Source organism: Bidens hawaiensis, unplaced genomic scaffold (assembly GCF_021521415.1).
Source record: "Bidens hawaiensis isolate Kalapana, Puna unplaced genomic scaffold, B.hawaiensis_p1.1 tig00000284_1, whole genome shotgun sequence".
In the NCBI taxonomy this organism is placed as follows: Eukaryota; Viridiplantae; Streptophyta; class Magnoliopsida; order Asterales; family Asteraceae; genus Bidens; species Bidens hawaiensis.
The window spans coordinates 5,073,315-5,091,690 of NW_027491022.1; the positions used below are offsets into that span (position 1 = coordinate 5,073,315).

Below are 18,376 nucleotides of genomic sequence, written 5' to 3' on the forward strand. Positions count from 1 at the left end.
TGATTATTAAAAAGCATAACATATATTCTACAACTTTAAGATGTTGGTTCATATAATTGTATAAAAAGCAACCTGTATCCAGTGTCACTAGACAGTTTGATCTTGAGCTTCTCCTCGTAAGGTAGATGAAAGAAGTTGTGTGTTACGTGTCTAACATCTTTGATAAGAGAATCAGGAATACCATGACCTTTCTGTTGAATAATATCCATTTGTTGGTTGTTAAATGATGAAGAAGCAGGCTTATGAAACACAACACAAGTAAGCAGCAGCAATTACCACATAGAAGAATCCAGCATCTCTGCAAGCCCTATCTAGAAGTGTAACAACTTGTGCCACACCTTTGTCCTCCATTGCATTTGGATCATCACACTTAGCTACCAAAGGACTAATATCTGCCAACACAGTTTTTAATTTAAACCTAACCGGACCAAACCCAACTTACAAATTTTTATTTTAAATACTTATAAAAAAGGTATTTTAGGGGTATAATAATCCATTAACTAACAAAAAAAAAAGAATGGCAAAACCGAAAAAACCCAACGATTTTCAAAAACTCCTTCGATATAAATAAAATTGGAATTCGATTTGTATGAAATCAAAGGAATCGTGAGTATAGAAAGAAGAAAGAAGCTACCGATGAGTGGGATGGATTTGAAATTGGTGGACATGGTGGCTACGGAGTTTCCTATCCGAGATTACCTACTCCACTCTACTCTAAATGAATCATTGGTTTGGTGCTCTATTTTTATTACTACGGTGTTTTTATATATTGGGTTTCGGGTTGACCAGTAGAGTTCTCTGGGTTGGTGCTCGATAACCGAATCTCTCTCTACGTAACGCTGTCATAACATGTCGGACACGACACGATAAAACATGATGATCTGTTGTCCTAAACACGAACACGACACGATAACTAATCGTGTCATTTTTTTCCAAACACGAACACAAGCCTGTTTAGTAACATGTTAACCTGTTAAGACCTGTTTAAAGACACAGTGAATAATACATGTATAACGACACCAAAATATTCAAAACGAGCATAAAAGTCTTAATTAATTGATAATCCACAACATATTTGAAACAAAAAACCACAAATCCATAACATACTTGAAACAAAAGACGCCAAATCCATAACATACGTGAAAGAAAAAACCATATAAGCAAAGTATAACATCCTAAAAAACATAATATCGGGTTCTGACGGGCATTAATGAAATGTCGTTTGTAAGTATGACTTTAGGAGTGTATATATATTTATTTTTTAAAATAAAAATCTACACATGTTACTAACAGGTTAACAAGTTTTTAACCTGTTAGGACACGAATTAAACATATCCTAAAAAACATAATATCAGGTTCTGGCGGGCATTAATGAAATATCGTTTGTAAGTATGACTTTAGGAGTGTATATATATTTATTTTTTAAAATAAAAATCTACACAGGTTACTAACAGGTTAACAGGTCTTTAACTTGTTAGGACACGAATTTAAACATATCTTAAACAGGTCGACCTGTTTAGTACACGAAACATGTTAACCTCAAACCCAAACCTGTTAAAACACGTGTCGTGTTAACAGGTCCGTGTCATAAATTGACAGCTCTAGTTTTACAATTATTGGGTTTATTGAGTCATTATGTCTAGTTAACTACATATTATTATATATAATAATTAAGAAGTCTGGCGACGTAAACGTTGTCTCACGTGGTTTGTCGGCCTTTTTATTTGTTTTTTTATTTTAAATTAGTGTCGGTTCGCTGCCGTAAAATACGGGATTTTTTTACCGTTGATACCGTCAAATTGTTTCCGCCAAAATCGCGTCAGCTCGCGATCACAACCTAAGGTTTTTTTTCCCGCGAGTTTTTTTTGTCTATCAATTCTAAACGAATTCGCGTCAGGTCACGGCCACAACGCGCATATATTTTTGGTTTTCGCCACGTTCTTTATGTAAATATGTTAATTTGTTGTATTTTGAGTGTTGACGAATTAACTTATTGCTTTAATTTCGGTGTCGTAACCTGATACCAACTGAACTCATGTCGGTTCACCACCACAACACATGGTTCTCTGCGTATGATTTAGTGCCGACAACTTCGATTCTGACTGAATTCGCATTAGTTCACAAACGCAACGTGCAGGTTTTTTTTATCACTTTTTTGTCCCTCGATTCCAGAATCAACGAATTCGTAGCAGTTCACAGCTACAACGCTCGTGTTTTTTTTGTTCGCCACATTTTTAAAATATTTTAAATATGTTAAGTTGTTGTATTTGGATGTGGACGTATTTATGATTTGCTTTATTTTTGGCTTCGTAACTAGATATCAACCAAAGTGTATCGGTTCGTAACCGCAACGCATGTTTTGTTTTGTTATGTTAATTTGTTGGATTTTTGCGTAATCAAAGTTATTTTTTTTTTGGTGTGGGGGGGGGGTTATTATTGGTTTCGTAACCCGACACCGATCGAATTCACCTTGACTCGCAGACCCACTGCATGATTTAATAAGTTGTACGGATACGACTGTCAATACATCAGCCTGGCGCAACGCGCCGGGAATCTTCCTAGTTTTATGTATCAATCAAACTTGAAGTATCAAATTGTAAACAGTACTCTAAAATATTAAAAACCATCCCACACTAAAACTTAATCGTATAAATAAGGGACTGTCTCATAGAATAGTAACCAAGTTTCAAAAGTGTTTCAATTAGATCACTCATGCAATGTTTTCCCAAACCGGGTCACTAAATCTTCAAATCGAGTCTTACCGGGTTTTTTTGTGCGCCAAGAAAGAAATGGAGGATAAGATGTGGAATCGGAATTTGCAATACATGTAGTTAAATTTAAATAATTTAAAAAACATTTATTATATTAAAATTTAAAAATAAAAAATAAAATTTCACGTCGCCACGCAACGTCAACATCAAAAAAAGATTAAAAGATTTCTTATGTGAAACAAAAAAATAAAAAAGGCTAAAAAAATATGTTAAAACCTTTAATCTAATAAAATATGAAAATTGAGTGACTTAATTGGAACACTTTTTAAAGTTGAGTGACATAATTGGAACACTTTTGAAACATGGTTACTATTATATGAAATGGTCTCAAATAAATAATAGAAAACAAAACCACAATCTTAATTACCTATGAGAAATCATGATTTGATTTTTGAACTACATTGGGTTAACCCGAACTACCAAAAACTCATCTAGTTACAAAAGCGATTAAAAGACATTGGGTTCGGGTTCTATAGTTTGTGGGGTTGGGTTAAGCTGGTCTACTAGTTTATCGGGTCGATTCATTCGGTAATCGGGTTCGGGTTAAAAAGGACGACCCTAATCATGACTTATATTTTTATTCATGTAAAACACATCAACTTTAATTCGTAAATATTTTAAAATTGTGCAAACTAAACATAACATGTTTAACTCATTTATCTAAACGTGTCAAATGGATTGGCATATGTTAATCAAGTTGTAATGTATTAGTCGAGTTGATGGGTTGTAATGAAATGGGTTAAATGGGTCCTAAACGGATTAGTGGGTTAGCGTGCTTAGCTATATAATTAAACAGCTCAACATGAACATGAGCCGACTATTTAAGCAAGTCAACACGAACATGAAATATTTTTTAAATTGGTTTGATAATCCATACCAATTATTTTCATGTCATGTTCGGATCGTGCTCTGGGTCAAAAGTTACCACCTTTATAGTTATCCAACTCCTAGTGCTCAACATCCAGATTTGTCTCGCCGGGTACGATTGGGTTCGTAGGCCTTTTGGTGTAGGCCCGCTTTATTATTTGAAGTACAAAGGGAAGACGGTGCAGGCAGTCGGGCCCAAGCCCAGTTGAGATTTCTTGTTCAATATTTACAAACCCTAGTTCATTATCAATTTAAACAACGCCTATGTACTTGTAATTATTTGTCACTCAATAAAGAATACCTAGTCGCCACCCATGGACGTAGGTCAGTTTAGACCGAACCACGTTAAATCCTCTTGTTTGTTATTGCTTCGCGTGTGTGTTCAGTTCGTAAGTGTGCGTCTAATCCTAACAAGTGGTATCAAGAGCTTAGGCTTGTTACACAAAGAACACGAGAACCAAACGAGTTGCTGTTAGGGTGTACGTTTCCGCCATTGTTTCGCCGCTACCGCCGTCTGACTCTCGCCACCACTATAGCCGGCTGTCGCGCTCGTCGTAGTTGTTGGGTTCTGTTTGAAAGTAGTTGAGCACCGTATCACCACCATCGTGACCTCTCTTGTTTGTTCGGTCAGAACCAGAAATTAAAGACCGTCACCGAGGACTCTAAGGCAAGTGCCTAATGTCGCTGGGTTCTTGATTGTCTGTTTGACCATAGCTTAGAATTGGCGAGAAGTTTAGTTCCGGTTAAGAACATGTGCATTTTCAGGGATTGAAGTTCGTCATCGTTTTGAGCCGGGACAATTTATTTTTTTTGGAACTGAACAAAGTGAAAAGGAAGTTGAATTATTATTTTGTTCTTGGAGTCGTGACTTTCAAGAAAAAGTAACGGGAGTTTTTTCCTTTGTTGCTATCCGTAGCGGTTAACATCAAAAGAAAAAAAAACCATTTTTTAGTTTTTCCTTTAAGTAATAGATCAAGAGAATTATTTGGGTCAAGATATATTTTTGCAAAGTACGAGCAAGGAACGCGTTAATCAAGATCCTATTTTTTGTTGAAGAATCGTTGTTAGTCAGAAGAAGCATTAAAGAAACCGAGAACCAGTGCCAACCGCGTTTGTCAGGTTTTATTTTTTCAGTCATTTTCAGTTTGTTATTCTGTTGCGTTTAAAATAGGTTGATTGTTTAAAAGAGTTCAGTAGAACAGTCGTTAAGTTCAAGTCCATGCCACTGTTGTGTATGTCTCTGTTTTTATCCAGGTTTTCGTTTAGTCATTGCCATGGCAGAAGACGGAAAGGTTTCGATACAGAAGTTTGACAGACAGAAGTTTGGTTGGTGTAAGATGCAGATAGAAGCGCTGCTTTGTCAGAAAGACTAAGATGTAGTGATTAAGGATGAAAAACTAGAAAAGTTGTCAAATGAAGATTGGAAGAAGTTAGATAAGAAAGCTAGGGATTGTATTACGTTATCGTTGTCAGAAGATGTTGCGTTTAACATCATGAAGAAAACCATAGTGCGTGGTATGATGGAGGCACTATCCAACATGTATGAGAAGCCTTCGGCAACTCTTATCCGAGAGCTGGTGACAACAAGAATGGAATATGGTGGGTCAGTTACAACGTATATCAATGATCTTAATTCGATCCTGTCTCGCTTAGTGTCAGTTGACATTAAGTTTGATGATGAAGTTCAAGGCCTTTTATTATTATTCTCTTTACCCGACAGTTGGTCGCAAACTGTGTCTACGGTTTGTAGTTCGTCTACAAAATTACTTTTGGCGGGATTCGGGACCTGATTCTGGGAGAAGATTCAAGCTATAGAAGTTCAGGTGAATCATCAAGAAATATGTTAGTCACAAAAGGTAGAGGTAGGGGAAAATAGCGAGACAGTGGAAGCAGGAAGAGGAGTCAGTTTAAGACTCGTAAAGATACTGAATGTTGGAGTTGTAAAGAGAAATGACACTTCAGGAATAAGTGTCCGAAAAAGAGGTGAACGTTACAGAAGACGACACAGATGACCAGTAGTGATGAGGCTTTGGTTTGCAGTGTTGAGAGTAACGTTTATGCTTGGGTTATGGATTCTGGTGTATCGTTTCATGCCACTCACTGTAGTGAAACGATAAAGAATCTAAACTTTGGGGATTTTAGAAAGGTTCGACTTGTGAACAATGATATTCTAGAGGTTACGGGTATGGGAGATGCTAATTTGATAACTTCAGCCGGTACTTCTTGGACTTTGAAAGACGTGATGGTTATTCCAAGTTTAAAGAAATGTTTGATTTCAGTTGGGCAGTTGGATGACTAGGGGCATGATGTTAGTTCGGGAATGGGCAGTGAAAGTAGTCAAAGTGAATCTCGTGGTTGCTCGGGGCAAGAGAATGGGTTCATTGTATATGGTCGATATGTCACCGAAATGAGTGGATCTAGTTTTGTGAAGACAAAATCCGGTTCACAGAATCTCATGGGCAGGAGAAGGTTCGTTTTGCAAGTAACAAACCAAGAGCCAAAGTAAAATTCAGGTTGAATGAGCTAGGAAGGTTAAATCAGTTGGGGGACATCATGACAGTGGGAACACATGTCGTGTTTCAGTTACAGTTCCAGGTCGGCGGTGGATTGAGAAAACCAGTATTACAGCTATAAAAGTGTCACACCCCGACTAGCACAATACGGAAGCGTAAAACGGAAATGTAACAGACACCTCTAGTATCAATCACATTGTTTATAAAGAAACATTACAAACTAATTTACAATATATTACATTACATTGTTCTATCATTGTTTTATAGTCTAGGCGATACAAACAAAACTAGTTCGTTAAACTATTTGATCTAACTACTAATACCCTTGCTTCTATTCACATAGCATCAACCACACCTTGGACACGTAGCAGATCACCAGGTTATTCCAACTTTGGTATACCTGAAAAGCAGTTTAAGACGGGTCAACTACAAAAGTTGGTGAGTTTCACGAGTTTCAAGAAAACAGTTATATGTAATCACAAGTCAACACTTGTGTGTGTAAATATAAGTATGTATGTAAGTGTTGTAATTATGCTAAGCTATAGTGAAGCCTTGACTGTTTGTTCGTGCTGCATGCATCCATTTCCCACGCCTAATCAACCACTGTGGCCCCGCCCACAATATGCCCCAAGTAGCTATGTCTAACACTACATAGCGTGTTTGTATAGTTATGGTCATGTGCAAATGGGGTAAAGTGTCAGCAACTGTGCCGGCTCCGTTTGGGTTTGTCAAACCAATAGTACTATTCACAAGCCACCGGCTCGAAGTTAATCACTGTGTTAGTGGATACTTTCATGTGTTAGCACTTAGATAATTCACATCATTACACGTTTCAGATATGTATATGTAATCAAACATGCTTTCCACCCCAAAAGTTCGTAAAACAGTTCAGAAAGTGGGGCTATGAAACTCACAGTTTAATCAGTAATCAGTATTGGGACAGTTCAAGGTTTGCTTGACTCGTAATCACCGGTCCCTATAATCAATGTTATAATAATATTAGTATTTTAATATTATTATAATACAATACTAAACTGGGCTGTACATCTAATCTGGGTATAGCTGGTACGCCAAGAAACTGTCAATAGGTTTAGGTTGTGATGTTGTTCAATGTCTAATACTTAAAACCGAACTTGGCTCAGTTTTCCTGTTTTCCCAGCTGGGCCAAGTTGTTCGTTTACGCGTTCAGAAAACAGTTATGGGGATGTAAGCTTGGGTAAATGTGTTGGTCGATAAAATGATTAAGTTATAAAGAAAGATCACATATTGGGGTTCTGGATTCGCCACGGGGCTCATTTCCGTTTATTCAGTTTTATTTGAAGAAAAAATGCGTACAATTTATCCAAATTGTACGGTTTCTCATAAAAAGTTCGTTTTTACTTAATTAATCCAAAAATATGATTTTTGATCACTCTTGGTGTTCTGATATTCAAACAGGAATTGAACTTGTTTAATCTTAAATTAACACAATTAATTATCCGTTAATTTTTAAATTATGAAAATTTAGTCATTTATCAATTAAAATATGTATATTTTTATCAAAAATTTCTGGATTATTTACTGATTTATTAATTTATAAAAATTCATTTTATCTGCTATATTTAACCTGAAAATCATCCGTTTATACCAAACGATCTCCAAAAATTCCACCAAAATTTTTGAGTGACCAGAATGTGTCCCAAAACAACCTGGAAAAATCCCTAACTCTAACAATCTTGCCAAATATCATTTCCGAGCCAAAAACGACTAAGAAAATACAAATAAACGTGAATGCACAAAACCTACTTAGGCTTATCCAAATGCTCCCAAATTTCATATGTAATCAAACTACACAAAATCTGAGTTTGACTCAAAATTTCATAATTTTTGAATTTTCTTAACTATTTTTCCCAAATAAACGCCCAAATTCGGTAATAAATTCGCCAAATATTCTTCGATGATCGAAAAATTACCAAATTTGAACAGGGACTCAATGGTATGGTTCCTGATCTCCCTGAAATATTTCATGACCTAAAAACATGTACATCACAATCTTAACCTAAACAGCCCGTAATTGAGTGATTCGGTATTACCTTAGCCGTTTTGGTTCGTTTTCGCCCCTTTAATCAAGTTTTTGGGTTCTTGTGCTTCTATGCAAGCTAGATACAGGTCCTATGTCATAAACCAAGCAAGTTTAATCAATATAACAGCCCATTAACTTAGGGTTTCGGCTAGGGTATTAAACCGAACTTTTGAACCGTAAACACGCCGTTTAAACCCTATAATCCGTGTTTATGGAAAAACAAACTATCAAACCAGGTTCCTAACCATTTGTATGATCAAAACTTGTTTATGGAAGTTAAAAATAATAAAACAAATTAAAATACCTAAATTTTCTTGAGTTTTGCTGAAGAAGAAAGATTCCAGAAGTTGGGTTCTCTAATTTTTATGTTCAAAAAGTATCTCTTGTGTTTAATATAAAAAAAAGATACTTAGCGGGGGGGGGGGGGGGGGGGGACTCCTTGCGCCGGGAGTGTATTTGGGCCCATTTTGGGCTCATTTTGGCCCAATATTCTGGATTCACAAGCCCAAGCATGAAAACCCAAGTCCAAATTTATTTCGGGTTCGGTTTTTGGCGCGAAAAATATATCGCGTCAAACAGTGCGAAAACGAGTGTTTTTCGGCTATTTTTGTGTAAATTTATAAAAACATACTATACGTTTGTAAAAATCGAAAATATTTTCATGAATCGCTTAAACATTTCAAATAAGTGTTTGGTAAGTCTTTTTCGGTTTAACGGATGATACAATGCTTGGTTTGTAACTATCTTTCGCGTTTAAATCTATAGCGGGTAGTTAAACGAGCATGTTTTCGTTTAACTTGTTTGCTATCGAACTAAGGCTGTAATACTAATATATTAGCTTGTATTAAACGTATATCACTTATAGATGGCCCCCCGGGATATCTGGGTCATAACCAGACCCTTTCGGTTAATCCTTCGATCATTACGTAATAAGCGTTTATTTGTTTAATCGGTAAATACGTACTGAGGTGTACCTGGTTTTGGCTCAAATGTCACAAAAAGTCTCTCCAATAGATTACTTGAATATGGAGAGTGTTTGTTCTCAGGATATCTCAGGATCCGGTAGTTCATTACGGTGGGAGCCAGTAAGGACATAGAACGGGTCAGGGGCAGTTTTAGCCATGACTGACGTGTTGGAGCTCCGAGGAGCTTCAACGGGACTTCAGGTTCATTGATGAGAAGGCGGTGGCAACTAGAAGATGCTTAATATTCGAATTACAGAATTATGATCAAGAATGCAGACGAGAGTACTCAAGGCCTCCAAGTGGGAGATTGTTGGGTTCGTAGGCCTTTTGGTATAGGCTCGCTTTATTATTTGAAGTCCAAAGGGAAGACGGTGCGGGCAGTCGGGCCCAAGCCCAACCCAGTTGAGATTTTTCTTGTTCAATAAGTTACAAACCCTAGTTCAGATTTCTTGTTCAATAATTTGCAAACGCTAGTTCATTCACTATTTAAACAACTCTATGTACTTGTAATTATTTGTCACTGAATAAAGAATACCTAGTTGCTGTGACAACCGCCAAAAATTAGACTAATCTGGTAATTATCTTAACCGTAATCGTGTATTAATTAGTAAAATAAATACATAGGAATGATATTTTTAGTCAAAGTTTTTGACTTTAGTTGAATTTTAAAATATGGAACCCGAAAAAGTTCAATTTTGTCGTGTAGTTGACACTGTGCAGATTGACACCGGGTAATATCTCAAAACAGATAAATTCTTAAACGTGTCAAGATGACCTCAAAAAATTTAATTTTTTGTTAGGATATTAGAGATAGTGTATAAACTTAATTTTAGTAGGTTCGAATCGCAAAAATTAGAAAATAAGTAACCGAAAGCCAGTAGAGGACACCGTAAGAGCCCGACATTAAGTTTATCGGAAAATTATGTTTTTAGGTAGACATTAACTGTAATCTAATTTCGCTCAAAGTCTGATAAAAATTATTAGAAACGGAAGTCGTTTGGCTAGATAAATTACGAGATACGTTAAACTTTAACACCTAGATATTACCACATGTCATTATTTAAAACCACCTCTCCCTCTCCCTCACCTATCTCTCTCGGCCGCCACTTACACATAACCCAACCCACCTCCCAAACCCACCAATGATAAGCTTACATATAGGTATGCAATGATTGATAGATTACTTGGAAGCTTCCCATTAATCCACCTACACACTCTACCCCATACAACACATCACCCTATACCTCTCTTTCTCCCTTCTTATAACCGGCCACCCCACCACCACCTTACAATCTCATCTTTTCAAATTCTTATACACACAACACTTGATTAGGAGATCTTTGGTGGAAGTTTAAGCTAATAACAAGGAGTAGGAAGCCAAAGAAGGAACCATAAGCTAACTTAAGGCCACATTATCACCTCCTTAGACACCAAATCCGAAACCCAAGGTAACCCACTTCAAGATTTGTGTATATTAGTTGCTAGTTGATGTTAAAGCTTGATTTTAGTATGTTTGGTAGTGTACATGCAAGTATAATATGGATATATGCATGCATATGTGTGAACCGTGAGTTTACATATGAATGCATAAGATGGGTTTTGTTGATTATAGGACTTGTTATGGTTGCATTTTAGCTTGTATAGATTGTCCATATTGATGTTACTTAAGTTTGTTTAACAAATGGGTTAAGTATTGGAAGTAAGTTGTAAATGGCCAAAAGATCAAAGATGGATAATGAGTAAAAATGCCCATGTTAGGCCGTGGGTTTTGATTTTGGTATTGGATTGAAGTTGTAAGCTTGTTAAATGGTAAAATGGTTAAAGAAAGAATGATAATTTTGAAAACCCACATACTTGATTTCTTGAAAGAGTTGTAAGTAATAATAATAATGGTTTTGAAAGGATCTTGGAAAAAGGTTGACAAAAGTGAAGGTTTCGAGGTGGCATGGAAATGAGAGCGTGGGGTGTTTGAACAAGAGTGATGTGTTGTAAACCGTGCATTAGCACGTGTAATAAACTCTGATTTTGTAAAATATTTCTTATAATAAAAGATGATGCTTTTATTATTAAATGGTTATTATTGTTGACTATCGGCATCTGTCATAACCCGAACGACTTAAAGTTAAGACTTCCGCTGTGTTAAGATAAGGTTTTCAGGGTGTGACAGGAGTTGGTATCAGAGCCAACAGTTATAGAGAATTAGAAAATATAAAGTTTTCTAAACTATAACGGTATGTTCAAACACGCGCTCCTTTCCCGCCTCTCGAAACGAAAAGGTAACAAAGATATATATATATATAATTGATTATTACTAACTTGAATTAATATGTTTATTCAGATGACAAACTCTGTGACGATTGTATCTGACTCCGACTCTAGTAGCAGCGGTACTCCACTATCACCGGTGGAGTGGCGTCCGGTAGTTGCATCAGGAGATGTCGGGTCTACTTCGAGAGCTTGATCTTACTTGATCTTTATTTCTTTTGGTTTGTTTCTCGTTGCCTCTATTATTACCAACAACCTATTAATATGATGGGTGTTGTGTTTTTAGGAAGCCTGAAACACTCCCGGATGGTTCAGTCAATTTGATGATCTGACACTGTACCATCCCCGGTAAGACCGGGGTAAGTTCTTCTTCTCTCCTTTCTCTTCCTTATTATATTTTCCTATCATCTTTTTTTTTTTTGAACAACCAAAAGATCCTCCAAATGGGCTACTGGCTAAATTCACTGCATCGGGATACACTCGCTTTCGATCTGGGAAAAACCCTCACCAAAGGCCAACGCCCGTGAACACTCGCCCGAAGGCATAACAGTGCGGTGAGATAAAAACCCGTTCAGTTCAAGGATCCAACTAGTGAAAGCCACCTAATCGCCTAGTCTCCATCATCACCCAGGTGCCTCTGAAACTAAATGCTATGGGCAAGAAGCGAACCTGGGTCACATGGAACACCAAGTCTCTTCCTTACCACTCCACCACTATCTCAATGGCATTAGATGATAGGGAAATAGGGATTAGATGATATTTCCCTATCATCTAATCTAATCTAACCTAATATTAAAACAGTTCATTGCTGATTATTCTGGAAAATTATACTTGTAACTACAACTAAGCTTCCATTTGTAACTTTCTTTGTGTGCATAAAAGATACTTCGAAAACATCATTTCGTGATTCATACCTTAATACTCCAAAACATGTGTGCCATCATGTCGTTGCTTTCACTTTGTGTGTCAATATGATATGAATCCAATTTTCATGAAGGTTACAATATCACCTTGATGCCTTTTGGTTCTAAGTGAAGAAACTATACTTCTTTACTAAATAATAGCTGTAATTATCTTCTTCTCCCATTTTTTATCTTAAAGTGTTCCAGTTTTGTTTTCTTTATTTCCTTTTGCTTTGAGCCAGGTTATATATGTACAAACTGTTGATAGGATACTTCCTGCTTCCAACTAGGGGTGTAAACTGTTGGATTTTATGGACCGGTTCGGTAAGGTCAACGCGGCTGACCGAGTTTTGACCCGTTAAAGTTACAACTTGGGTAACGAGCGTGAAACCTGCTTAAGTTAGTGTAAGGCCCCGTTACCGGTAGCCCTACTTTCGTGTTGGATTTACTCATAAACACAGTTCTAAATATCAGAGTTAATTAAAACATTTACGCGGAATATAAAACTTTCATAAAACATTACATAATTCATAACTTGTCTCAAAACATCCTTTGTCTTTCAACATTAAAGCATTAAAATTTAAAACATCATAAGTCTTCAGATGCCAGACTCTTGTTCAGTGCCACGTGTCTCCTCAAGCGAGCTGCCTCATCCTACTCACCTGCGTGCATACTAAAAGTCAGCTACGCTGAGTGAGTTCTAGTTAATCATACACTATACAATACACATAAACTTATATTCTTTCATTCATACTTTCTTACTTTCATACTTTCATACTTTCATACTTTCATTCTTTCATACTTTCATTCTTTCTTTTGTATTAACTTACCTTCATATCTTACGTTATAAAGAGCATTACGCCCTACATTCCTCGAGTATTATTAGGGCTCGGTACCCTCCTTCCTCGAGTATTATTAGGGCTCGGTACCCTCCTTCCTCGAGTATTATTAGGGCTCGGTACCCTCTTTCCACGAGTATTATTAGGGCTCGGTTTCCCTCTTTCCACGAGTATTATTAGGGCTCGGTTTCCCTCTTTCCTCGAATATTAGTAGGGTTCGGTTCCCTAGTTCTCGAATATTAGTAGGGTTCGATTCCCTCTTCGTTACCATACAACCATACATCATACCTCGAATATTATTAGGGCTCGGTACCCTTTTCGTAACCATACAACCATGCAACCGTCATTTCCTTCTTTTATTAACTTTATCACGTTCATACACATAAGCATACATATCATACTTACCTTATACTTAGCGTTACAACCTGACAGTACGTGCAATATCCGAAGATCGTTCACGTACCATCAAGCAATCATTCATACATATCACATCATTCACATAAGGCATACACTTATCTCTTAGGATAAGCGTATTAACAAACATATCGAGTATGCACACAGCCCCGAAAACATAACACATAAATGGGGCTAGAAACTCACCTGAACACGGTTACGTTCACCGTTAATCGTAATCCCTTTCTTCAGCTGTGCACGGCTGACTGTATAACAAGTACACGTATCAAACAACTATCACTACTCATATCATCTTTCCAGTCTTAACTACTACCCACAACGAACGGGGGTCCGGGGGCAGCGGGGTCTAGGGGCGGCAGCCCCTAGCAGGGTCCAAGGGGCAGAGCCCCTGGCTGGGGTCGAGCTGCCAGGTCAGCTTGGAAAAATTTTATTTCCATTAACTGTCTTAACACATTTTTCATTAGATTTTTAATTTATTTTCTAATCGAACTTGACTTTAAGCGAAGTTAAACCTTAGGCGAACTTAGCTTTAGGCGAAGTTATCAGGCGAACTTGGCTTTAGGCGAAGTTAAACCTCAGGCGAACTTAGCTCTAGGCGAAGTTATCAGGCGAACTTAGCTTTACAGCGAAGTTAAACCTCAGGCGAACTTAGCTCTAGGCGAAGTTATCAGGCGAACTTAGCTTTACAGCGAAGTTGCCATCAGGCGAACTTAGCTTCAGGCGAAGTTGCCATCAGGCGAACTTAGCTTGCAGGGAAGTTCATCAGGCGAACTTGGCTTGCAGGCGAAGTTCATCGCTTTGAAGGCGAAGTTGCCCAGATGAGGGCAAAGTTGCCCAGATAGCCGCTGTTTCGGTTTCTGTCCAACATTCCGAGCGATTTTAACACCCTTGTTACGGTCCAACATCACCCACTACGCTTCCCGACCATTTTCGATCGTTTATACACTAAAAGCTCGGATCTTTAAACTTCAAAGATCAAGAATCATACCTTTTTGAGCTTGTTTGGGTCTTGTTTACTCGTTATCACAACTAATCTCTCTCTCTCTCTCCCTCGGATCTGCCGCCTCTCTCTCTTCCGGCCGGCCGACGGTTGTAGTGTGTGGTGTGTGTGTGTTTTGGAAGTGTGAAAGGATAAGATGGAAATGAAGATATTTTGGGTTTAGGGGATATTTATATCCCTTAGATCCCATTCTCATTTAACCCATCTCAATTAATCCAAGTCCATGGTCCGCTCCTTACCCGACCTTAATTAATTACGCGAAATCACTAAACATAACTTCCTTTATTCAACATTATAAATTTTAGGATGTTACAGTTAGTTAACCGGGTATGACATAAATTAACGAGATATTATGGAACGGGCTTTTGGAAACAAGAGATGGGCTTGGTGGATCATAGTAGCTTAACTAGTTTATTTATAAACTAGTTAAGCTATCATTAATCCTAACCCTAGCCACCTTAAGCAATCATCTCTTCCAAGATTCCACAACACCACCACCGCTGCCGACCTCCATCGTCGCCGCCACTGCTGCCCGTGAGGTCTACACCACCGCCGCCCAATCTCCTGTGCCGCCGCCCCGCCATTGCTATCGTGACTACTGTTCAAACACTGCCACCGCTGCTTCGCGTTGCCGTCGCCGCTACAATCCATTGCCGCTGCCACTGCCTATTGGCCACCATCAGGTCTCGTTTGTCATCTAGCGTTACTCGTTAGCACTTGATGTCTCGACCGATTATTTATTAACCGAGGTAAAGTTAAATATAATTGGTTTATAATAATTATATTTAATGGGTTGTTTATATTACTGTGCTCGTATGATCTTGTAACCAGATCCTGTCGGGTTTAGTTTCAGTGCTGATTACTCATTTTATTCCACTGCGTATATATTGATTAATTGGATTAATTTATTATTCGACATATGATTGAACCGGATTTAATAATAAATTTTTGACTGATCACCACTGGAACCCAACAGTGGTATTAGAGCCTTGGTTACAACGTACGAGTCGCTACCAGTCTTTTAACCGGAATTAGAGCACAAACTTTAACTGGTTTTAAAGTTTCTGGTCTAACTAATTTTAGGGCAACTTTATATTTTGGTCAAAATTTTATTTTGTTTTATTTGACCAAAAGCTTGCCCGAATTTTGGTTGTTTGTTATACAATATGTAAATCTGGCCCGACCGTGTTTGTGATGTTTTGGTTTTGGCCATATGGATGGTTCAAATTTGTAATAGTTAGGGTTTTTCCTTTATTGTATTTATTTTTTTAATATTGTATTTCATTTATAAATATTATAATAAACAAAGACCCGAAGACAAAGACCATGGAAACTAAACGGGAATCACGAAGTCCATGGGAGTTGCTCAAGACGAAGATTGGATGCACTCAAGTTCATCCTTGTGGTTGTTTGTGTGTTGTGACCCTGTGACCCGTTCGGTCTTGCTAATAGGCTCTAGCAAGATCAAACAATTTTTTGGCCATATAGATTTACATATTTATTTATTTTGTGGTTGCTTATTTTTATAATTTTTATGTAATAACCAACCTCACACCAATATACATATTTTAAAAGGAGTTTCAAAATATTAAAAACAATCATAATAAAATAAGTTCTAAAAAGAGTTTTACAACTTGTCAAATTTTGTCTTTAAAACAAAGTTTTATTTAAAACAAATTATAATCAATCATGTTTTGAAAAATTAAACTAAATTTGATTTTCCAAAACTAATAACTTAATAGATAACTATTAACTTAAAGTTGGTTGTTCATATCGTGACAAACTTAGTTTTAATAGGTTATGTAAAACTGAGTGTCCTGAGAGATGAAATGGTTCATCAAGTTGTCCCGATTAATATAGTAAAACTAGACTTTTACTCTATTCGGTAATATTTAAAATTAACCTCAATTTTAAAATCTATAGTCTATACCATCCTACTATAAGCCCCAGTGGAGGCATACTGCAAAACTTCAAGTGTTTGGAGCTACAGCACCACACTTGATTTCTAGCCTATCCCTTCAAGGTGAAAGGGTTTCGTTGGCACATCCCACCCTTTCACAAGTGACTATACTAGGGCGACTATTAATTTACTCTCCTGTTACGTGCTACAGCTGTTTGGAGACTAAGGTGGGCATAGATGAGGCTAAACGTATCTACTTAGACAAGTGTTGTCTTAATAGGCCTCATAAACGAGAGTTGTGCATTATTCACAATTGGCAATCATTGTATGTCTGCCTAACCACTTACTAATGTTGTGTGCTATAGCTGCCATTAGTAACTAGAAGCTAGATTCTCAAGTTTCTATTTTATTAATGTTATTGGGTCATTGATAGTATGATTAAAACATCGAAAATACTAATTAAATTACTTTTGCGTATTTAACAAGTGTCAACTGATAATAACTCCTCATTCACCCTCAAAGCTATTCTTGAGAAAGAAAAGCTGAATGACACCAATTTTCTTGAATGGCACCGCAAGTTAGGACTTGTTCTCAAGATGGCAAAGAAGCACTATCTTCTCGATAGACCTGTTCCAAATGAGCTTGAAAACAATACTGCTTCTGCCAGAGAGGTTCTTGACAAGCATATTGGTGAACGCTCCTTTAAAGGTATTTCTGTTTACGTTATTGAACTTTTCACTGTATCTAGCAACACATGGGTATTTGATACCGAATGTGGTTACCACATCGTTAATGTGTTGCAGGAGCCTTAAAACTGCAAGAAACTGAAACAAGGCAGCATGGAACTCATCATTGGTGATGGGAAGAGAGTCCCAGTTCTTACAACTGGCACATATCGTTTTGCTTGTCCATCTGGCCTTGTAGTTACTTTGAATAACTGTTTGTTTGCTCCTGGTTTGACCAAAAACATTATTTCAGTTTCTTTACTATTTGAACAAGGATTTAAGTACGCTTTTAACGGTATTGCTATTTCTACCTACTTGAATGATATCTTTTATTTTGAGGCTAAACCTTGATTTGGTATTTATGAAATTGATGTTCAAATAAACAATAATGTATATAATCTTTCTAAACGTGTTAGATATTGTATCAATGATACATTTGTATGGCATTGCCGACTTGGCCACAAGCAAAGCACGAGTTAAGATACTCCAATTCGAAGGGATTCTTGAATTCGCAGGACCGCACTCTTTTGATGACTGTGAATCTTGCTTAGCTGGTAAACTCGCTAAAGACTCCTTCACTCATAAGAATGAACGAGCAATGGATCTGCTAGGACTCATACATACAATGTCTGCGGCCCCTTTAGAACCATGTCTAGAAATCATGAAAGATACTTCGTTTCTTTTATTGACGATTACAGTCGGTATGCTTATGTGTATCTTATGAAGCACAAGCATGAAAATTTTGAAAAGTTCAAAGTGTCTCAAAATGAAGTGGAAAACCAACTCTGGAAAACTATTAAAATGCCTCGATCAGATCGAGGTATAGAGTATCTCAGCTCAGAATTCATAAATCATCTAAAAGAGTATGGAATTGTTTAATTGCTCACTCCACCTGGCATACCCCCACACAATGGCGTGAGCGAGAGGAAAAATAGAATCTTGCTAAACATGGTCCAATCGATGATGTGTAAATTAACTTGCCTCACTCCTTTTGGAGCTTTGCCCTTATGACCGCCGACCGCATTACAATCTGGAATCCACCTAAAAAGGTAAGCAAAACCCCACATGAGATATGGCATGGGCGTAAACCCAATTTGTCTTTCCTTAGAGTATGGGGATGTGATGCACATGTCACTAGTGATTTTGATGACAA

General features: G+C 37.3%; 1 protein-coding gene across 1 annotated transcript in view; it reads right to left on the bottom strand.

The window, feature by feature from the left end:
• Positions 1 to 680, bottom strand: part of LOC143618930 (homoarginine-6-hydroxylase 2-ODD-C23.1-like) — a 228,748-nt gene extending 228,068 nt beyond the window's left edge. Inside the window, exons 1-3 of the mRNA XM_077090985.1 lie at positions 635 to 680; positions 277 to 392; positions 73 to 191 (exon numbers count right to left, since the gene is read on the bottom strand). Of these exons, the coding sequence (XP_076947100.1) occupies positions 73 to 191; positions 277 to 392; positions 635 to 668 (269 nt within the window). The 5' untranslated portion in view covers positions 669 to 680. The remainder of the gene's footprint in view (positions 1 to 72; positions 192 to 276; positions 393 to 634) is intronic.
• Between the last annotated feature and the right edge of the window lie 17,696 nt (positions 681 to 18,376).